The 24,279-nt window shown below is 36.9% G+C and overlaps 2 protein-coding genes across 2 annotated transcripts; both read left to right on the top strand.

The window, feature by feature from the left end:
- Positions 1–7,920: 7,920 nt before the first annotated feature.
- On the top strand, positions 7,921–8,594 carry LOC122005864 (transmembrane protein 234 homolog). Its single transcript, XM_042561101.1, has one exon. The coding sequence runs from the start codon at positions 8,004–8,006 to the stop codon at positions 8,412–8,414; it is 411 nt and encodes a 136-aa protein (XP_042417035.1). The 5' UTR covers positions 7,921–8,003; the 3' UTR covers positions 8,415–8,594.
- Positions 8,595–14,523: 5,929 nt separating this feature from the next.
- On the top strand, positions 14,524–24,265 carry LOC122005853 (probable DNA helicase MCM8). The gene is made up of 17 exons (XM_042561084.1): positions 14,524–14,819; positions 15,752–15,892; positions 15,966–16,083; positions 16,189–16,411; positions 16,495–16,658; positions 17,360–17,620; positions 18,546–18,641; positions 18,801–18,953; positions 19,665–19,735; positions 19,819–19,937; positions 21,002–21,131; positions 21,330–21,378; positions 21,448–21,601; positions 21,685–21,859; positions 23,096–23,266; positions 23,349–23,462; positions 23,791–24,265. Exons 1-17 carry the CDS (start codon positions 14,637–14,639, stop codon positions 23,839–23,841), a joined length of 2,373 nt encoding a protein of 790 aa, XP_042417018.1. The 5' UTR covers positions 14,524–14,636; the 3' UTR covers positions 23,842–24,265.
- Positions 24,266–24,279: the final 14 nt, after the last annotated feature.

Genomic DNA, 24,279 nt, shown 5'->3' with positions numbered 1-24,279 from the left:
CCAGAGTCAGTCGTAGCTCCCAATCCGACTAACTTCTTGGGGTGGAAGAACACTTAGCATATGGTATTCAGCTCTCCCATTTGCGACGAAGTCATTCTACTCCTTATCTTATTCCACAAGTGTTCTTCCTTTTCTTCTCCATGTTGGTCTTTGAGTACTACAAAATCATATTTAATTATTAAAAGAATTTCAAAATTGATTTTGAAAAATACCTCCATCAGATGTTTCCAGAGTGTGAACTCCCCCTTGAACTTTGGTGAATAGATGCTTGGTCCAACCATTGTCTTCTTGCTTTAGTAAGCTACTAGTTCTTTTGAAGCAGTTGGACTCTGATACTAATTGTTGATTCACACGTTAGGTCAGCGAGAGGGGTGAATAGCCCTACAATTAGTTAGAGAAAATCTCTTTCTATTGAACTTACGCAAGGATACACAGTTAGTTAGATAAAAATAACAACTCTTAAAATAAAAAGAGACAAAAGAATTACTTAGTTACAACTTAGATGGTTGTTGATCTAAGGAGGTTGAAAAGCTCACTAATAGTACTCCTTCATTGAAGGTAGAGTAGCCTCTTACCTAATTCTAAACCTTAGAAAAGACTAAGAAAGTGAATACAAGAGTTGTTGATTAATTCCTAGTACCAGATCGGGCTTTTTATAGCCTCCTAGGATGAAGTAGCCATTGATATTCGTCACTTGGAGATGCCTCCAAAGAGGTCCAAAGCGGCTCCCAAGTGTATAAAACAGTATCCACACTTCAACGGTCAACCAACGGCTAACTAACGGCTCTGCGGGAATAGAGGCGCCTTTAATGTCTTTGGGGGCACCTCTGCTTGAGGCACATTTGATCTTGCTTAAGGCACATTCGATCTTGCTTAAGGCACCTTCAAACCTTTTCATCTGAGGTGCCTCAGACACCATGGAGGCACCTACGTGCCTTTACTTGGTAGCTTCAATAGTAGCACTCGAGGCGCCTTCAATCACAATAGAGGTGCCTTGGGTCTTCAAGATCAACCTCCAAGTTGATCTACTTCAAGCCCACTCGCTTAGGTGATGCTCCGGTCGTCCAAAATTGAGCTCACCTGAACTCAACTCCAACCTTCTTCGAGTAGACTTCCTCCACGGCTTCTCGTCCCTTGAAGATCGTGTACATCCTTCTTGTCCACTAGTGTACTCTTCGGCAACACCTCATCTCTCGAATGCACCAAACCGATCGACTCGCTTCTCGTGCCATCTTTCTGGCTAACCACATCTTCCACTCGACTTCCTGTGTTCCTAAGTTCATGTATACTTAGACATAAGACATCAAACATAACAGGATCTAACTTGACTTGGTTGACCACATCAAAACCTATTGGTCCCTTGCAGCCGACAAGAGGGGGTGAATTACCTGAAATTATAAAAATATCCTTCTCATCCGTTATGGAGGAAGGCACTCAGAGCCAACACGCAAGTTTGTTTGCATCACTTATAAACCAGTAATAGAGACCATGGAATTTATTTACTAATTCCTCTCTCACTTAGTTATTTAAGATGAGGATTTTATCATGCACACACACATCACAGCAAATAAAAGTAATAAATATGGAAAAAATAATTTTTCCAACTATTATGGCTTTTTCCATCACTATCTTCCATGTGTTGCCAACCCTAGCTGCTGCCATCTTTAGCCACCGCAATCGGGTCTAGTCGCCGCATCTATCTTGCTTCTTTTTCCGCTACATCTCTGGTCCTCAAACAGTACCACGCCTCGCAAGGATACGATCCGCTATAAAAATAGAATTTTATATCTATCGATCCTATATTCCATGAAGGAATGTACATGTAATCTAGATCAAAATAAAAATGTAAAATCCTAAAACTAATACAGCTCATACTGTATTTAATACATACAATCATGCACACACATAAAATGCTCTCGACATGTCCAAGGGTCCAATCACACACACAATCACATTAGGGTCATAATAGTTTGATCTAGGATGCCTGCAACCATAGAGTTAAATCTATTTGCACATCCTACTATTATCCTGCCTAAAATATGTATGACATGTACATAATTAAACTGAAAACCAAACACACAGAGGCAAATTCTAGCTCTGATACCGATTGTTGGTTGCTACTCAGAATATCGTATCGGTTCCCCTGTACAAAAATTCTGTACAAGTCCTGAACCTTTCTTAACAACCTATTATGTTTTTTAGAAATTAAATTTGGAATCGCAAACAGAACTTAACATTATTGATTCCAAATTCAACTTATCTATTCTTAGAGGTTTAGACTTGGATCGCAAACGATGCTTAACATTATTAATCCAAATACACCCATGTTATAAATTTGATTAAATATTTATTTCAGAGATCGACTTCCAGGTTAAATATGGTGAGGCACTAGGCCTTCTTGGGTATGAGATCATCCACCACTTCCTAGACAAAGTCTTTCAACGAAATTCAATATTTAATCTCCTTATAGTAACCCTAGGTTTAACCATTAAGAACAATCGAATCACAAGATCGAAAAACAAAAGAAACACAAAATCGAATCATAAATCTGAAACCTAGAATCACTAGCCTCTTGTGTTTGGTATTTCAAGATCTAAACAAAAGAATAAATTAGTTATGATGCGGAAACTAATAACTAGTTATACCTTTTGTAGCTTATAGACCTCACGATCTTCTATCGTATTCCTATTCTTATCTCGGACGTCGTGTGAGCGACGATCTATCGAGATCAGAATCCACCCAAGCCTCCTTCTTCTCCTTGCAAGTTTCGGCCACCAACAATCTCCTAGAGATGAAGAACTTAGGCCACCAACCAAGTTCCAAGGGATGCTAAGAAACAATGTCTCCTATCTCTCCTTCTTCTCCAAGTAAAATCCGGCCACCAAAAATCTCCTTGAGACTAGATGCCACCAACCACCAAAGAAGAAGAGAAGAGGAAGAGCAATGGAAGAGGGTCGGCCACACCAAAGAAGAGAGGAGAGGAAATAATAGATTTGGTTGTAAGGTGAGGCACCTCTACCCTCTCTTTTATATTCTTTGGTCTTGACAAATAAGGAAAGTTTTAAACATAATTAAAACTTTCTTATTTTCCTTGCCAATGGCTAATAAGGAAAATTTAATTAAAATTTCCTCTTAACCCATCTTGTGGCCGACCCCTACAAGTCCTCCAAACAAGGAAAGTTTTAAACACAAAATTAAAACTTCCTAATTTATTTTCAAAAAATTTTAAAATAAAAATTTCTCTTTTAAAAATTTTCTTCATGGTTGGTTATAAAAGGAAACTTTTATAAATTAAAATCTCTCTATTAAAACATGTGGATGATTACAAAAAGGAAAGTTTTCTCCAAAATTAAAATCTTCCTTTTAACTACAAATAAGGAAATATATCAAATCTTTCTCTTAATCCTTTTGTAGAAACTATAAAAGGAAACAGTTAATTTTAAAACTCTCTTTTAAATCATGGCTTCCACATAAGGAAAGATTTTAAAATTAAAATCCCTTTTATTTTTTTTATTGTGGTCGGCCACCTACTTGGGCTCCAAGGTAGGGCCCGCTACCACTTGAACCCATCTCTCCTTGGTTTGGCCGGCCCTAGCTTGGGCTCCAAGTTAGGCTTGGCCGACCACCTTAAGGTGGGTAAGAAGTTGGGTTTAAGTGGGTATAAGACTTTATAAATAAGAGGATGCGACAGGGACCGAGAGAAGGAATTGGTTTTAGTCTCCCGATGAACTTGAGCTTCCCATGTTCGCCACGAACACCCAACTCGAGTTCATCAATAATAACTCATACCACTAAAGAGTTATTATTAAACTACCGCATCAATCCCATATTACTATATGGGCTCCTTCTTATCATGAGTATGTTAGTCTCCCTGTGTTTAAGATATCGAATATCCACTAATTAAATGAGTTACTGACAACTCATTTAATTAATTTCTAGCTCCAAGAGTAGTACCACTCAACCTTATCGTCATGTCGGACTAAGTCCACCTGCGGGGTTTACATGACAATCCTTATGAGCTCCTCAAGGGGACATCATCAACCTAGATTACTAGGACACAGTTTCATTCTATAATCAACAACACACCATATAAATAATATCATTTCCCAACTTATCGGGCCTATTGATTTAACGAGCTAAATCGCACCCTTTGATAAATTAAAGAAATAAATATTAAGTATATGTGCTTGTTATTATATCATGATTAAGAGTACACACTTTCATAATAACAGAGGTATTGTTCTTTTATATAGTCAGTATAAAAAGATACTACCTCAAATGGTCCTGCTCAATACACTTAGAGTGTACTAGTGTAATTTTATAGTTAAGATAAATTAATATCAAATTACACTATGACTATTCCAATGGTTTGTTCCTTTCCATTTTAGTTGTGAGCTACTATTTATAATTTATAAGAAACTGATAACATGATCTTTTGTGTGTGACACCACACACCATGTTATCTACAATATAAATTAATTGAACAACTACACTTAGCATATAAATGTAGATATTTGACCAATGTGATTCTTTATTTTAAAATAAATGTTTACAAAAAGCTAGGCTTTTAGTATACACTCTAACAGTTCAGCCATCACCTCTACCTCATATTCAATTCCTTATGTGTGAAGAAATATTTTAAGTTTTTGTGGTCAGTGAAGATCTCACAATATCCACCATAAAAGTAATGCTCCAAATCTTTAAAACAAAGATGACTGTCGCTTATTCCAAGTCATACGTGGGATAGTTTTGCTCGTGCACCTTTAACTGACGAGAAGCATGGACGATTGCCTTCTCATTCTACATCAACACGGCCCCTAAAGCATTCTTGGAGGCATCTATGTATACCACAAACCGCCCAGTACCACTTGAGATTGCAAGCACCGACGTCATCATCAAATTTTCTTTTAGCTCCTCAAAACTCCTCTCACACCGGTCTGCCCATTCATACTTACCTCTTTCTCAACGAAGTCAGTGGTAAGACAATTCGCGAAAAGTTCTGGATGAACCTTCGATAGTAGCCTGCCAGCCCTATGAAGCTTCGGATTTCTATAGCATTCTTTGGAGTTGCTCAATTTTAAATTGCTTCTACTTTAGTTGGATCCACTTCTATACCTTTTTTTCGAGATAATGTGTCCCAAGAATATAATCTGCTCCAAACAGAAAGCACATTTATTGAACTTCGCATATAGGCGTCTATCCCTCAGAGCCCGTAGCACCATAGTCAAATGCTAATGATGCTCTTCGCGACTATGGGAGTAGATTAATATGTCATCGATGAAGACAATAACAAATTAGTCCAAAAACAGCTGGAAAATTTGGTTCATCAAATCCATAAAAGTTGTTGGGGTGTTAGTAAACCCAAATGGCATAACAAGAAACTCGTAGTAGTCATACCAAGTTCTTAATGCAATTTTATGGGCGTCCTCCTCTTTTACCTTTACTTGATGGTAACCGGACCTCAAGTCAATTTTTCAGAATATCGCCGCACCTTGTAGTTGATCAAACATATCATCAATCTTGGGCAATAGGTATTTATTCTTAACTGTAACTCCATTCAGCTCCTAGTAATCAATGCACAAACGCATTGTCTCATCCTTCTTACGAACAAATAACACTGGCACTCCCCTTGGTGACACACTCGGTTGAATGAAACTCTTATCCAAAAGCTCTTGCAACTGCTCCTTCAACTCTTTCATTTCTATAGGCGTCAATTGATATGATGCTTTAGACAGTGGGGTGGTTCCAGATATCAATTCAATCCCAAACTCTACCTCCCTAAGGGGAGGTCATCCCGAAATATCGTCTTAAATACCTCTAGAAAATTTTAAGCCACATCCACTTCATCTAAACTTGGTCTATGAGTCTCAGAGTTAACCATGATATTGCCCAGAAACCCGTTACATCCTTTACTCAACATATGTTGGGTTTTACATGCTATAATGATATGAGAGAGATTCAGTTTTGTGGTCACATTGAAAACGAAGGATTCATCATTTGGCAGTTTCAACTTGACCATCCATCATTTGCAATCGATTATAGCCTCATGTTGAGTCAACCAATTCATTCATAAAATCACATCAAAGTCAGTTATTTCCAGAACAATAAATTCGGCATACACAATACGATTTTGTATTAGCATCCTATAATTTTTTACCATACTATTGTTGTGTAGTTCTTCTCCTGAGGGTAAGGAAACACTATATCTCATAGTCATTCTATCATATGTAATGCCCAGCTTTGCACATATGCCACAGATAGAATGGGTAGCTCCGAAATCTATTAACGCATGGGCAAGTAGGTCGGTAACAAAGATCATACCTATAATGATGGCAGAATCTAGATCTACCTGCTCCCAAGTCATAGCAAATACTCTTCCTTGGTTGGTTCCTTGAGTTGGGCCAGTCTTTAGCAAAATATCCCAGCTTCTTACACATGTAACAAACATTCAAACTCATCAGACACTGACCAAAATAAAATTTCCCACACTTGGAACACGGAACCCTGTCGTTGACCTTGGGGGCAGTGTCGTCAGCTGGTCAAGATCCCTGAAGTCGTTGTCATGGCTGAGTCTGGTTCTGCTACTCCTTGCCTTGAAACTGAGCAGGAAAAGGCTTCTTACTACTCGACCCTTGTTGTTCTCCTCCTTAGTAACTTTTCCTCTTATTCTGCTCTTCTTTTATCATCTCATTCTTGTCCCTCTCTGACATCAAGGCATGATCCATTGCCTCTCTGAGAGTGGTAACTCGACTCAACCAGACATTATGCATTATGTTGAATCGCAACCCTCAACCCTTTGATAAAAAATTTCAGCTCCTCCGATGGTTGTCCTACAATCATGGGCATGAAGTAACGTCCTCTCTCAAACTTCTTAGCATATTCAGCAACTATTACGTCTCTTTGACGAAACTCTAAGAATTCTCTTGTCAGTCAGGTTTTGTTATCAGTTGTGAAATACTTCACATAGAATACTTCTTTAAAACCAACCTAGATCAAAGTAGTCAAGTCCATCGCAAAACATGCACCCTCCCACCAAATACGAGCATCATCACGTAGCATGAATATTACACACCTAACATTGTTTACATCGGTGAGCAGCATAAAATCATAGATCATCTCAAATGATCGGATCCACCTTTCAACAACAATCGGGTCAATGGTACCCTTGAACTCTGTCAGGACCAGCTCTCTGAACTGTCTATACACTGGATTAGCACTAGCAGTGGGACGGCTGAGTGCATTTTCATTTTCTCTAGCTCTTAGTAGTTGCTCCATTTGTTCCCTGTGAATTTGACTCTGTTCTTGCAAGAGCGTTGTAAGTTCAGCCAAGAACTGATTGTTCTGTCTGCCAACCTCACCATTGTTTCTTCTGGCAACCATAAACTTTTCCCTTTTTGGTGCTGATGTAGGGTGCACAAGAAGGAACAATTGTAGAGAGAATCAGGAGGCAGGGCTGGGGCTAGGGTTGTCGCTGGCTCCGAGCTGCTCCGGTAATGGAGCGGTGGCGTTGACATACGGGGTTGACGCTCTGACAAAACATGGTATCGACGTCGGCAACAACATCAAGTCGATGGCATCGAGCGACATCAATGGAGAGTGGCAGAGGAGAATCAGGAGAGGGGTTGAGCAACATAAGGATGTTAGGATAAATAAAACTTAGGGTTTATATACTCAAACAACTCCCTATATAATTGGGTATTCAAATAGATTTTCATCAGACTTAATAGATCCGTCCTCTTAAAATATATCATATGAATTTATTTTAAATCCTAATTTTTTTTTAAAATTTTCTATAAAATTTTATAAATTAATTTTTTAATTAACATCTATTATTGTATTTTGTCTAGAGATAAGACATCACGGGCAATAGGTTGATCTGTTGCCATGAGAACTTCCAAGTCTACTCGTTGTGGATCCCATAATAGAAAAATACGACCACGGTCAGAAAAATGAAAGTTATGTGCCATTTTCATACCTAAAAACCGTTGTTGGTGGAGAAGAGCATGGCCGGCGACGTGGAGAAGATGGTCATCGTCGGGCTCGTGTGGGGCGCCACCAACGCTGTCATGCGCCGTGGGGCCCTCGTCTGGGACCGGAAGCTCCAGGCCCAGTTGCGGGCCGCCGCTCCTGGCAGCCGAGGACTCCGCCGCCGCCTCCTTCAATGGATCGACCTCCTCCTAACCTGGCAGTACTCCCTTCCGTTTTTCATCAACCTATCCGCCTCCGCTGCCTTCTTCCACATCCTGGGCGGCGCCCCCATCTCCGTCGCCGTGCCCGTGACTAACGCCACCACCTTCGCCGCCACGGCCGTCGCCGGCATGTTCCTAGGCGAGGAGATGCGCGCCGGGACCACCATCTTCGGTACGGCTCTGATCGTCTTGGGTGTTTGGATTTGCATTAGATCTGGAGATTAGGGTTCCTAATTTGCCCCTAAAATAAACCCTTCTGCTTTCCTTGTGAAAAATTTTGCTTCTTGGTAGAGCTCGCAATTTCTTTTATCAATTTCTTGCGATTTCAGTGCATGAATGTGCCCATTGAAAATGGTGTGACTGAAATTGCTCAGAAAATATATAATCATACTTTGATAAGTAAAATTCACTGCTTTTCTTATCAATCACTTGCGATTGCTTTGCATGAATGTGTTCAACTGCAATTGGTGAGACTGAAACTGCTCAGAAGAACTATAACCATGCCCTGAAGATTTGCAGAGTTTATCTTCTGTACCATGGATATTAGTTTTTTTCTTCTTCTCCTTTTGCACAAATGCAAATTATGAACTTTACCATTGCCTTCCACCAAGACAATATTCACGTAGCTGACCTCAAATAGTTGAGACAAACAAAGTCTTGACGATAACTGTTGCGCATGCGGAAGAAGAGGAAGAGAGAAAGAGATTGCGTGGAGCAACAAGATAAACATGCACAAGAAAGAGTAAACACGAGGAAAAAAAAGAGTTATCGTGGTTGGGCGGCATGCCTACTCCACAAAAGTAACCGAAGTTTTATTAGAATTCTTTCTAAACAAGAGAATCACATTCAATAGTCTCATTATATAATAGGTTTACAATGATCTCTATAATAGTGCTTAAATCCCAGACTAGGTAAAACCGTAACAGAATTTTATTATAAAAAACCATAACAGATTTTTCTTCCATGACGTCCCTCGCATTGACCTTCATTCAAATATGAGTCATTCGTCAACAATCTCCACCTTAGCGAATATTCACCCCTTCGAAAAACATGAATATCTGAGCAAAACGTTACCTGAATCTCTGGGTCTGGGCTTCCTTCCTCTAGCATCTAGAGATATGAATCAAGTTCAAATAATGCTTGAACTTCTAATGACCATTGGCTTTATCAACATGTCTGCAACATTGTCTGCAGCGTGAACCTTCTCAAGTTGAATTTTTCCGAAAGCAATTAGCTCTGTGATCTTGTGAAACCTCACATCAATGCGCTTGGTTCTCGCATGATGCACCTGATTCTTCGCCAAAGCGATAACACTTTGATTATCGCATAACAACTTGACTCCACCTTATTAAACACCCAGTTCTCTAACCAATCTTGTAACCCATAAAACTTTCTTCTCTGCTTCAGCTATTGTCATATACTCCGACTATATAGTGGACAATGCAACAATAGCTTGAATCATAGATTTTCAATAGATAGGTCCTCCCATCATAGTGAACATGTATCCTGTAGTAGACTTCCTGCCATCTAAATCTCCTGCATAGTCTGCATCCACGGACCCAGCAACCAAAGGATCTTTCGGTTGTCTACTGAAAATAATGTCATAATCAGTTGTATTTCTCAAGTATCTGAAAATTCACTTCATTGTATCCCAATATGGTCGATCAGGATTTGAGAGAAATTTGCTCATCATACTAAATGCTCGCGCCAAATCTGATCTTGTGCAAATCATGGCATTAATCTGGCAATCAACTGCACTGACACAAGGAACTTTTGACATCTCTTGGATCTCCTCATCTGTCTTTGGGCACTTTGTACTGGATATTTTGCATTCTTCATGTTGAACCTATCCAACACCTTTTCCAGATAGGTGTCAAATCACTCTTTGTTTGGAGTCATGTGATAGAAACATGCAGAGTCTAAGATCCATGCATCCGTCAGTTGCTCCGAATTCGACATAACTGATAGCATATCTCTCCATCACCGCTTCTGAATTTTCTTCTTCAACTATGTTTGCAGACTTTGCCGAACTATCTTTGTTCTTTGCAACATGTTTTGTAATCTCTGGACAATCTCTCTTCATATGACATTTGCCTCCACACTTATAGCATGTGATCACCTTCTTCCTTCTTGACTTAGAACGAGCCTTGTTGTCGTTACCTGATCTATGTCGAGATTTGCTCCTACTACGCTCCTGGTTGTTATTTACCACAAGTCCTTTTTCCTGAAAAACTTCATCGCTTGTTTTCTTCCTTTTGGCGAAAACCTAACAATGCAACTGTGATCTCCTCCAATTTAAGAGTTTCCTTGCCCCACATTAAAATAGTAACCAAATTCTTGTACGTAGGAGATGAAGGTAGAGAATTCAGTAAAATCAGTATCTTATCTTCGTCTTTGGTCTTCACATCAACCCGCTTCAGATCGCTTACAATCTGGTTGAATACATTGATGTGCTGGCTCAAATCGGTTCCCTCTATCATCTTTAGTCCGAATAATTTCTGCTTAAGATACAGCTTGTTTGTCAATGATTTTGACATGTATCGACTTTCCAACTTTTGTCAAACTACCACCAGTGACTTCTTGTCCATGACATGGTACATCACCTCATCGGTAAGACAAAGCTTGATTGTTGTCACTGTCTTTGCCTGAAGTTCTTCACAATCCGATCTCTCCATACTTTCCGGTTTCCTTTCTCCTAGCACATTCACTATGCCTTGTTGCACCAACAAATCCTTGACCCTTCTCTGTCATAATTCGAAGTTTTCGGTTCTATCAAACTTCACAAAAGTCGTCCCTGATATATTGAAAAAATTCATCAAAATCTTGCTCCTAATACTAATTGTTGAGCAAGGGGTGCAACTTTTAATGTGGAAGAAGAGGAAGAGAGAAAGAGATCGTGTGGAGCAACGAGACAAAGACACACAAAAAAGAACAAAGAAGAAGAAGAGTTACAGTTGTTCGTCAGCGTGCCTACTCCGCAAAAACGGCCGAAGCTTTATTAGAATTTTCTCTACACAAGAGAATTATATTCAATGATTCTCATTATACAATAGGTTTACAATGATCCTTACAAATAGTGCATAAATCTCAGACCCGGTAAAATCGTAACATATTTTTCTTCTATGACGTCCCTCACATTGACTTTCATTCATATATGAGTCATCCGTCAATGATAACGAATTCAGCTTATGATGCAACAGCTGAAGGATCCCTTGATTGTGTCAAATTCCAACATTGGATGACATTTTACATTATTACTGCCAGCCAAAAATCCTTAGTCGGTCCTTAATCATAGAATTGATTTACAAGTTTTATGTGCATATCTAAATCTCTCTGTTTGTATACGCCATATTGTCGAAGTTCAATAGTCCTATTTTGATTTCACTAGAATTCTACTTGTCTAAATCTCACTTGAAATTACACTACAAATCTCATTGTATGGTGCTTGAAATCTTAATGATTGGCACACTATTTTCCTCTGATTCAAGTTGTCAGCCCAGTTATGCATTTCAAAAAGGACTAATATGGTGTTAACTTGATATTGAACAACTAGAGTATATGATAGTAGTTCTGGAAAATATCACACTTTCCTAATCGAAAAACATCTTATGTACTTGGATGAAACTCAATGGACTCATTTCAGGTTGACTAGCATATGAGCTACAATTGTCAACAAAGCAAGTAATAACTACATCCTATAGAAGATTAAACCGTAGATGTTGCAGTGTGTCATGGCATTCATATACCTCAAGTCTAATGAATTATCTGATAATTTATGATTCAAGAGAGTTAGCAGTCATTGTTTTATATGACTCCTAGACTGTTAATTCTAGATCACAGCCTATGAGAAGGATTGCAGCTTCTGAACTTTACTGTGCTGGAAATGTCTTTTGGGAGTAACAATATTAAATCTTGCTCTTGAAAGATTCAAACATGCGAAATTACTTAATCGGTTCTGCATTGAGGTTGCCTTGTTAATACCATCTTATTATTACTGGATGATGTTAACATTCACCTTAATTCAACTCTCTTATGGATCGTGAATCTGGAATTTAGCAAGCTAAAAGCAAACTTTACCTGTGCTATGGCAGTCATATGAGAAACAATGACTTTCTTCTTTGTTAAGAATTAGTTGTTGGATACTATTATGGAGATCAACTTGTTGACGGATCACTGCTTAACATTTCTTCGATCGATAACGTCTTTTTAGTTGCTTGAATCTCTTCATTTGACAAGTTCCACATTGAGTCCTCAATGGCAACTCTTCTATATACTTCTTAGAGTGCTACTCCCAACTCTTTTGATCTTCATTTCGTTCTTATTTTCTTTTTCAAAACTCGGGTCACATAATATTGGCACATATCGTTGCAATCATTCAAAACTCATGTGTTTCTCACCATCATGTCTTTCACACTTACATTTGTATGTTACTCATAATGAGGTAAACTCTCCGAGTTATGGAGGATGAACTAAATCCAAGTTTGAGTAGTTTGGTAGTGCACACTTGAGCACATATTATGGACTCAAAAGGACAAAGATGACAAACTACTAGGTCAAGGACATTTGAATTTAAGCACACAACTATCTCGTCGTCAAAATAAGGTTGGTATACAATAATCAGTATCGTCAAGATAAATTATTAAGAAGAAAAATTCTCTCGTAGTTAACAAAATTATTGTGAGATTTTAGATTTTTTTTAATATTTTTTTTTTTTTTTTTTTTTGTCAATTCTTACTATCCAATTAATAACGATCGACCCATGGAAATTTTTTCCAGTCCCCCCAGGTTTAATGCCAAATCGATACATGTTAACCGGTGCACTTGTAGAAGCTACGTCTCTTATTATTATTGATCATTGCGCACATATATTACATGTATAATATAATACATGAATATATAAAAGTTAATATTCGAAATCTATAAATTAGTCTTGGTAAAAGTACGTCAGATCCATGTAGTAGTGCAATACAAAGATAACACTCGAGAACCCCAGTAGCAAGGTATTTATAGAAGCTTCTTCACTCGCGGTGTTGTCAATCTTAAGACGTGGGACCATAGTGTGTAGAATGGATCATAGAATTGTACGATACTATAAAAAATCTTTAAAATTTTATGATACATGATTAATAATTAGAAAAAAAATATCTAAAAAATACATTTACATATAAATAAATTATTAATTTTACATACATATATAATCATTTACACTGAACACTTCATATTACATTATTGTATGTACAAATTTAAATTAACTAATAATTTAACTACTATTCTCGCACAATAGCATTTAATAATTTTATATCATAAAATGAAATAATATAAAATTTTTATTAACACAATAATAATAATAATCACATTCAACCTCAAAAATATTCTCTTAGTTTATAAGATGATCCAATTCAAAGGCCAACAAAGCACCTAAAGTACTAGCAGAAAATATTGAATCTTTTGATTCGAATATGAATGTCAAAAATAATCTTTTAAAAACTTTTTGATTTCACAAAATACTAAACAATAAGTATCCAAAAACTTGTCATTTGGAAAAACAAATGACAAAATATTATTAATAAAAAACTAACTCAAAAATAGTTAAATGAATATTTAAATAATCTCAAAACCCTAACCTTAACTCTGCAAAAGATGAAAAAAAAATAATAAAAAAAATGACAAAATCTTTCGGGTCTCCGAAAAGACTTTAAATGATGTTTTTTGGGGTTTGAAGCTAGATGGTTAAGAGTAAACTTTGAAATTAATTATAGATATCTGAATAAACTTCTATTTGATATATTATAGGTCTTATATTTCAATTCAAGTTAAAAGTTATATCTCCTCAAAACTTCCACCGATCCTGCTCTGTCTCCTCAAAACTTCCACCGATCCTGTTCTGATTTTGTTACGATCCTGCCGATCCTATTCTGATCTTATCGATCCTATTGTAAAAATCAACTATATATGATTTAGGATCGATTTGTGCTTCCGGATCATAGGGTCGTATGATTCTACGATCCAAGATCGCTATTTTACAAACATTGCATGAGACAAAAAAAAATTATGACAGTACATATTTTTTATATAAAAAATAACCAGAAAAAATTACTAATAAGACTTAAAATTATTTTCAGCATGAAAAAAAAATTAACATAATTTTATTTTAAATTTCATCAAAATTAGTTATTCTTATTTAAATAGTAAAATTATTTAATTTATATGCGGCATTTTGAAAATCAAGCTTTGTGTTTTGGGCCGTAAAAGTGGGCCGGAATAATTTTAATTGGGCTGGATTTTTCAGACATCGATTACTGATTGAAACCAAGTTCCCGGGTGAATACTACTGAACAGAGACCAGCGAACACAAGTCGCTCTCTTCGTTTTTGCTCTCCCGCTCGTCTCTCGCCGCTCTCGATCTCGTCGTCGAGACGCTCGTCGGCGCCCTCAGTCTCCTTCCCGATGTTTGCCGACGGCGAGAAGAGCATCGAACAACGTGGCCCTTCCAATTTGCACTCTGCGTCGAGCATTTGGCCCAGCTATTTCCCACAAACGGAGTTCGCCTTGAGCGACCGAAGGCTCAAGCTCGTCTGCCAGCTCGCAGACTTCTTCTCCACTTCCCAGGCCGATCATTTCCTCTCCCAGGTGACGCGTTCCTCTCTTCTGTGCGTGTTCTCTTGCTCTCTGTTTTTCTACCACTCCGGAACGATGGATGGTTGGTGGTTCTTTATACATGTAGTTTCACTTGTGATACCATGATAGTCCTGAAGGGGAATGTGCTATATCGTACTGAATTTCTTGGATAGAGTTTTTCGAGGGAATGCAGATTTGTGGGAATTTAGGGCACGCGGATAGGTTTTGATCTAGAGTATGCGCATTTGTGTGTGCAGAGCTACGTTAAGCTTCTGTTTGCTGATGCGGATTTAATGGTACCCCAAAAACTTATTGCTCAATAGAAGTTTTTTTATGCCAAGTTACAATGGAAGGAAACTGGAATAGCCCAACCTCAAGAGTAATTTACTGCCCAACGGGATGCTCTGTATCTCCTAATGAATACATCTGGCGGGATGCCCCCTTTCACGTAGGATCATATGAAGGGCTATTTCTTAAATTGTGCACGAACTTTAAAGTGGAATGTATAAATCTTAAAGCGTTACTTTCTTTTTTTTTCAATTTTCATTTGGCAGCACCTAAGCTGCAATTTAGTAGCACCTAAGATACAATTTGTAATTTGGCAGTCCCCATAATACAATTTCGTAGCACATACGATACAAATTAGCAACTCTGTGATTTTATGCATATAAAATAGTGCTTTAAGATTTATGTACAAATCCACTTTAAGATTCATGCACAAACAAAGAAAGTTCCTTCATTTTATCATGCTTGAAGAGAGCCTTCATCCTAGTCCCATCCACTCTAGACACACATTTCTTTCTCTCTGCCTCGCTTTATCTCCTTCATTGATTCATTTATTGGAATTTCAATTTGGAAAATACTTCTTCTTGGATGATGGCATTACATTTTAGAATTGATTTCCTACCTTAATTTATCATTGATGGTTTTGTTTTTTGGTTCAGGTGCAAGATGATTGTGGTGTCTTGTCTCTCCCCATGGATTTGCAACAATTACGCAAGCTATGTGGAGTCGATGAATTTTATGTCATTTTGGATGAAGAGCCGAAGGAAGCTATTTTGTGCATGGGTGCTGCAGTCCACATGGTATGTCTCTTGCATTATATAACCTGCGTCTTCATTTGTGCTGATTTCTGATCCTTACTCGATCTTCAAACAGGTTCTCCCAATGAAGAAAAACAATTACTTTCTGGAGGATATAGAGAAGATAAACATTCGATTGTATAACTACCCTGAATCAATGATTACGTTAAAGAACTTGAAAGCTGCATATATAGGTGGTGGTTTAACTTCTCTTCTTCTTCTTTGTCTTTTTTCTTTTTAAATTTCACTAGCCTACCAATATTCTAGTGAACCAAGATGAGGATTGCAATTTATTACAGGGAAACTAGTTTCAGTGCATGGTTCAGTCGTCAAAGTCAGCACAGTAAGACCTTTGGTTCTGCAGATGGACTTTGCATGTGGAAAGTGTGGAACTGTTATCACACGCATATTCCCTGATGGGAAGTTTTCCCCCCCAATAGTCTGCAGCATCCAGGGATGCAGGAGCAGGTCTTTTACTCCGGTTAGATCCTCTGCAAAACCAATAGATTTTCAGAAAATAAGGTATATTTTGTTTTCTCTTAACATATTCTTAAAGTTTCATATTTTTCTTCTGAGATTCAATCTTGATGTTGTTTTCAACTCAGAATTCAGGAACTTCTTACATCATCTAGTCACGAAGAAGGTCGGGTGCCTCGCACTGTTGATTGTGAACTAACTGATGATCTTGTTGACTCTTGTATCCCTGGTGATGTGATAACTGTCATTGGTATTATAAAAGTAATAAACAGCTACATAGATGTTGGAGGAGGTAAAGTTTCCTTTCTTCTAGCAGCTAGCACTTAGCAATGGGTCCGATTTTAGAATTGAATTTTCATCTTCTGGATTTTTAAATAGGACATAACAATAAGAATAACTGAACTTGATCAAATGGAATCATATATTTAGAACCACTTGACGGAATAATCTTCAACAAACATCTTTTGATACTTGGACTCTTCATCTACCTCTTTTGTACCCTTGTGAGATATTCCGAGTGTTATGAGATTGGCAGATGCATTAGCATCTATCAAGATTCCCCTCACTTATTCCAGTCACATAAAGTGGTCTATTATGCTTTGTTGTGCCTAGGAGAAGACCATCATCATTAAAGGTGATGGATGATACATGACTAACATATAAAATTTATTTCTTTTTATATTCAATAAAGAAAGCTTTTGTGGGTTTTGTAAGATGTGTATGAGAACATTTCTTAGTTCTGGAGACATTATTAAAGGATCATATAGGCTGAGTTAAAGGGTAGTGAGATAGCAACAACCTGTGCCATAGAAAGTCGAGCAAATTTATTCACATTTATTATAATTCTTAATTCCTGATTGTATAACCATTTAGTTTCTTCCTATATCGATCCTTCTTATGTTGTTTTCAAGAGCTTCCATTTTGCTTACTCTCTTTTGAGAATCAAGATATATAAATTATGCCTTTTCACTTTACATGTTACTGATTTTTCAGGAAGGTCCAAGAACAAGCACCAAGGATTGTACTATCTATATTTGGAAGCAGTTTCGATCAGAAGCTTAAAATCTAATAACACTGCAGATGTTCAAGAAAACAATTCTAAAAGTGGAGCGTGTATGCTATCTGATTTTATCTCGTTTTCACCTAAAGATCTTGAATTTGTGGTGAAATTTTTTGAGGAGCATGGTTCTGATGTATTCCGTACCATACTTCATTCCTTATGCCCTTCTATCTATGGGCATGAACTTGTAAAAGGTACACTTTTCTATATTCTTCTTGTGATATATGCATTGATCTAAATTATGGAATCTTTTGAACCAAAAATGCCATTCTGATCTTTTCGATTAATAATTTTTTAAAAATCGATTTAAACTGATTTTTGACTTCCTTGGAGGCCAATGTCTTAGATTATTGCATTCTTAACAAGGAATATCATAGCTATCAGTGAAACAATCAACAAAGTTATTTTCTTTATTTTTTTAGTCAGTTGGAGAAAAGTATAGGGGATAAGAAAAAGCCAAAGTTAAAAGATGTTGAGATTTTTGTAATCATTGCTTCCTAAACCTTATGCAATAATGATAAGGACCAATTATGCTAGGACTGATTTCAGAAATTCCATGGTGCATAGGGATTGATGGAGCAGGGGTATAAGCTCACATCCTTGTCCCACATGAGAAGTAGGTTGAGATGGGTTACAGTAGAAAATCTCTTTTACATCCCTGCATACTATTGGGAGCATGATAGGGCTGAGCGAGCAAAACCATGTGAATGACTACAAAAATAACATGAAATTAATCAAGAAAATGCTTGGGAGACACAAGTCCCATTTTCTTAATTTCTCAAGGTTATAATAGGGTGACCATAAATCCTAAAAGATATAGCATGTTAGGGCTGAAGCAAGCAAAACCATGTGAATTGACTACAACATGAAACTAATCAAGAAAAAATACTCATGTGACACATTTCCCATTTTCTATTTTCTCAAGATTATAATATGATGAGACCATAAATCCTAAAAGATAAGTTATTAGCCAGTGCCTAATTTTATAAGCCTACAAGCCAAAGGACCATCATCTAACACATGCTCTTCCATTCAAAAATTCCAGAAAGAAGACAAGTGCAGCATCTCTATCTATGATATGTTGTTTTATTGTTGGATTACATTGAATCCTTTCCACAGCTGGCATTGTACTTTCATTATTTGGGGGAGTCCAAAAGCATTCTCGGGATAAGAACAAGGTCCCAATTCGAGGAGATATTCACATCATTATTGTTGGTAATTATCATTTATTCTTTTTAAGTAGTTGTTTTTGTTAGTTTATTCCGTAAATTCACTCCTGTGGTTTCTATTCACAATTTTTAAATCCACTGTCATTTTCTGTCATTTTAGTTGACAGTACGTTTGGCTATATAAACTTTGACATCTCAATTGTAGGTGATCCTGGATTGGGTAAGAGTCAACTCCTACAAGCAGCAGCATCAGTTTCCCCTAGGGGCATCTATGTGTGTGGCAATGCAACTACTAATGCTGGACTGACTGTTGCTGTTGTGAAAGATCCTATGACAAGTGATTATGCATTTGAGGCTGGTATAGTTTTGGCATCATGCTCCAAGTTGTCTAAGTTGCTGTTCCTCTTTTCATTTTTTGTTTATATTTTCTGGTAGGTTGTTAGAAGCCACATTTCTGGCTTTCAAGGTGGCACATACCATATATGCCATATTTAACATAATTGATCTTCAGAATAATTTATTCAGAAATATGCTCTTTCCATAAAGTAAATTATAAAATATCTCGTGCTTTGTTTGAAATAATTGTGTAGTCACTATGATGTATTACTTATTAGAGCCTTGCACTATGAAGTATTAGAGAGCGGAAAAGAAAAACTAATGAAGTCAGTTTGATGAAGTTAATTACATTTATAAAACTATGAAGGGGTGTAGAAGAACATTGGAGATGAGACCCTATTTTTCAGATAATAATTCATTTTCATTATAACCAGAAAAGCGACTTTTCTGTCAATCCAGCTTTAGAGTTTAAACAGATAGTGATTCATTTTCATTATAACCCAAAAAGTGTATTTCCTGTCAACTGAACTTGAGAGTTTAAACAGATAGTGACTCATTTTCATTATAATGAGAAAACTGATTTTTCTGTCAATCCGACTTGAGAGTTTAAACAGATAGAGATTCAATTTCGGTATAACCAGAAATCTGATTTTTATGTTGGCTCTATTTATATTTATATGAATACCCGTTATATGGACATGTTTATGGTTGGCCTTACCATAGGTTTAAACAGGTGCCATGGTTCTCGCTGATCGTGGGTTATGTTGCATTGATGAGTTTGATAAAATGTCTGCTGAACATCAGGTACCATAATCTGATGATTGCAGAGATGCCTTCTTTAATTTTCTTGCCAAAAAAATGAGTTTCTTATTGAATTAAGTTTGTAGGCTCTACTTGAAGCAATGGAACAACAGTGTGTCTCTGTTGCAAAGGCTGGTTTGGTGGCAAGTTTGTCAGCTCGTACATCTGTTTTAGCAGCTGCAAATCCTGCTGGTGGTCATTATAAGAAAGTCTCTCCTAGTTTTTTTATATACCTTGTGAATTATTTCTAGATCATTTTGTCCATGTCTTCAATAGAGACATCTTGCATGACAATTTGTTTGATGTTGAATCCAACTTTCTCATATTTTTAATTGAACAGGTCAAAATAATGTGTTTAATAAAGGTAGAGTCTTGAAATACAGTAGGCATAGTCTTTAGTGCTATTATTAGTTTTCCCTTGTCAATGATGTGTTTGACATGCATATAGACTAAAATGTAGGATTCAAGTTTAAGGCAGTATATTGTATATATTTGTTTGTTATTGGTAAATCTTATTGGTATGGAAAAATAGTACCTTCTCGCATGGGATAAAATAAGTTGTATAATCAATCTATTACTGAAAATGAAAGTTTTGATGGATGAAAATCTAGAATAGCAAATCAAATAAGTCTTTTCCTAATGGTAGTATTTGACAAGTACAAGGAGGATGTAAAGATAATGATGGTGCAATTGTGGTGTGGAGGATTGAGGGTGATGACAAATTAATAGCCAAGCTACATAAGAGTTGGGGAATGACGCCATGTGACAGAAGCAATCTGTAGTTTTTTGCCATGAGAGCAAAAGGGTGTATTCTTAGGCTTCATTGTAGAAATATAATATGTGTGGATATTCTAATAAAGCTCCCCACATAGTTATGGATTAATTGTGAATGACACAAATTATAGTTTGTTATTTTGGAACTATGCAGGGATATCATTTGCAACATGGTTGAGATTTTAAATGAACACCTCATTTTGATGGAGTTGTCTTGATGAATGAACTTGCTTATAATTGCTACTTTCAGTTCTCTCATTTGTTGATGATATTACATACTGCCTCTACGATGATAACTTCACTAAATTACTTACAAGTACAATGCAATTGCAGTAATTGTCATTTGTTTTGGGTTTCTCTTTTCAGAGTACAACAATATCTTCTTTATACAGTGAAGCCATTATTTTTCTGAAATCCTTTATTTTGCATCACCTTGGATTTTCTATGGGAAACTATTAGTTCTGATTGACGAGTTTTCATATTGACTCAATGCAGTCGTGCAAAAACTGTCAATGAGAACCTAAGAATGAGTGCTGCACTCCTCTCCCGTTTTGATTTGGCATTCATATTGCTAGACAAACCAGATGAGCAGCTGGATAAGCGTGTCTCTGACCATATAATGGCAGTAAGTTACTATTTTCAGTAGTTGCCTGTAAAGCTCTATGTTTAAAAAAAAAAAGAGGAAAAATAACAGTCTTGATCCTTGTCGGTGTAAGGGTGGGTGACATGTTCAGCATCTGAGATTAGATATATAATTGTATTTTTAAGGGACTAATAGCATGCTTACTGAATTTTCATGATAAACAATTATTTTGGTATGCAGCTTCATACTAGAAATATGGGGCCCTCGACTGCCAAGAAGCAACGGATGGGTACTTTTTCCTTTCAACGGTTTACATTTCAAACTTCTGTAATCTCTAAATTCATTACAATATCTGCAGCTCCTTCTGACAAGAACCTGGAGTCAAGTATTCTGGATGGTTCTTTGGCTTCCAGGTTAAGATTGAATCCTGTGAAAGACAAGGATTTTGTTCCCTTGCCTGTTTCTCTTCTCCGCAAGTACATTGCTTATGCGAGAAATTTTGTCTTCCCTAGGTAATTAGGTTAATATTAAAGGCAATACACTTTCAAAATTATTTAGCAGGTTCTTCTCATACCTTCATCTTCTTTCTCTTAAGGATGTCTAGACCAGCAGCTGAAATTTTGCAGAACTTCTACTTGCGGCTAAGAGACCGGAGCACCTCAGCTGATGGTACACCTATCACTGCTAGGCAGTTGGAAAGCCTAGTAAGGTTGGCAGAAGCTCGTGCTCGATTGGATCTCAGAGAAGAAATTACTGCTGAAGATGCAAAGGTAGCCTTCTGAAATTTTTTCATAACTTCTGCCCTTTTACAGTAGGGGGCATGATTCTCCATTTGTTACTTAGGCTTGTTTTCACAAGTAAAATACATGTCAAGCATTTGCCACCACTAAATCAATTTAATGATCTTTTGAACCAGCCCAATCAGAATATTGAAGGCAAATACTAACTAAATATTTTCTCATAAGTTGTTTGGGTTGATTCTAGCAAACAACAATAAATCATGAGCCTCAACTATTGGGAGTCAGCTACATGAATTTTATCCAGACATTGAACTTAGGGCTGATGTTACTTTCCGATGAAAATCTTGCACGTATGGTTGTTGGAACTCTATAATCAAAGCTAAGATTTCAAATGATTAAAGGAAAATCTTCAGTTTCCTCTCAAAGAATACCCAAATAATTGTGATTAGATCACCTTGATTGAGAATTTAAGATGACTTTATCTCTTTCTGCACATAATAATACTTGTTCCCCTTCTCCCTATCTCTGTGTAAACCATCCACATTTTCAGATAGAAGCTTGATAGAAAGGTTTTAGCTAGTTTGTGGTGGCTGAAATTTCTCAAGTAAACACAACTACTTGAACTTATTCTAGGATATATGAGGTGTACTTGTTGCTTCAGGTAAGTATTAATTGTTAAATTCTAAACTTGTTTGCTGTTGATTTATCAATTCAATTTGTTTGAACTAAAGAAATATAAAATTATAAGGAATGAAAAGAAACTTTGCTAAATTAGCTTGGGTCACACCACACTGAGTTAGAACAAGTTGGTTGATCCGATTTAGAGAATTGTTTTGAATTGGATCCAAACTATGTCCAGAGCTAATATGCCAAACTGGCCAATTCTGCGATCCAACACGGTTCCAGATCACTAGTTGTAATTACATGGTCCATTAACATAGGAGAGTGCCTAATTCATTCTGTCAGTCTGTCTCATTTGAAGCAAAAAATTTAAAAGCATATTCGTCTTACAGATCTTTTGTTTTCCAGTGAAAAAAGTCATACAGATTTTTGTTTGTATAGGGCATGTTTAAAACTAAATTTAGTCACCAAAAAATACATGGTTTAAGAGATCGACATTGCTAGTTATATAGTCTTGCATCAAGCACAATGCGCGCATAAGATGCATGTAGCTAACTCCAAATAGTGGGTATAGAATTTTGCTGACGATTCTTGTGAGGATGATGCAGTACATGATTTGTTTAACTGGGGTGGGTTTGGTTGCAGGATGTTGTTGACATCATGAAAGAATCTTTGTATGACAAATATGTCGATGATCATGGCTTTGTTGATTTTGGACGAAGTAGCGGGATGAGCCAACAGAAGGAAGCAAAAAGGTTTCTCAGTGCACTGAACAAACAATCTGAGTTACAACAAAAGGATTGTTTCTCAATTTCCGTAAGCAGCATAATTATCTATTTGCATAAAATTCAAAAGACGCTGCTTTCTTGTTTTCTGATGGACGTGTTACTGATGCCAGGAGATATACAGCTTGGCCGACAAAATCAGCTTGCGAGTTCCTGATATTGATACCTTTGTGGAGAACTTGAACAGCGTAGGCTATCTTCTTAAAAAAGGGCCAAAGATGTATCAGGTGATTCCTTGTGAACCAGTATTTACTCTAGTGTCTCTCGGTAAATTAAAATGCTCCATGGTTTTACATGGTGAATAGAGAATTCCCTGTACTCAGTGTAAATGCAAAAGAAGCTGCGAAAACTCAAAAACATCCGACTTCTTTGCAATGTCTGAGTTAATTCAGTTAATCGATAACATCTAGATAATTGCTAATATCTAGTATATCAGGTTCATTTAACATCATCTAGAAGTAAACATAAGTGTAAACTAGGATTAAAGATCTAGTTTATGAACCAGATATTCATGCTCAAGATCACTAACACAAGTAGGGAACTTTGTTTATGCAGGTTCTGTCTTCATCCTACTCTCATAGTCAATCCACCAGATCAAGATGCTGAGCATGCTACATTTCTCTTGAAGCGGATTCGAGCGAAGAAATAATATTCCATCGTTATCATGTTAAACATGAGAAAATTTTCTCTAATACACAGACAAAGACTGAAAATGTCAAAGTTAGGTCAAAATTCTGTGTGTTTATGCCAGTCATTTTGAGTCGGGTATTAAAAGGTGTATTAAAAGCATTGTTTCTAGAATTAAAAACATAATCAAATGTTGTATTAAAAGGAGGCACGGACGAATGAAGACCAAACTAAATTTAAGAAAACGTGGGAAGAATGTGATATGAAGCTCCTGTTACTCTCTGGTTCTCCATTAAAAACATTGATAATTTATGTACTTCGTTCATTACAAATCCCCATTTGTCTTCATTCGAATAATTTCCAAAAGATGGATTCAAGCTTGTTTGCCTAACTGGCTCTATTCCTGTCCTTTCCTTG

The sequence above is a fragment of the Zingiber officinale genome, chromosome 7B, assembly GCF_018446385.1.
Source record: "Zingiber officinale cultivar Zhangliang chromosome 7B, Zo_v1.1, whole genome shotgun sequence".
Taxonomy (NCBI): domain Eukaryota; kingdom Viridiplantae; phylum Streptophyta; class Magnoliopsida; order Zingiberales; family Zingiberaceae; genus Zingiber; species Zingiber officinale.
Note: the sequence above shows the minus strand (reverse complement) of the source record. Positions and strands in the feature narration are given on the sequence as shown.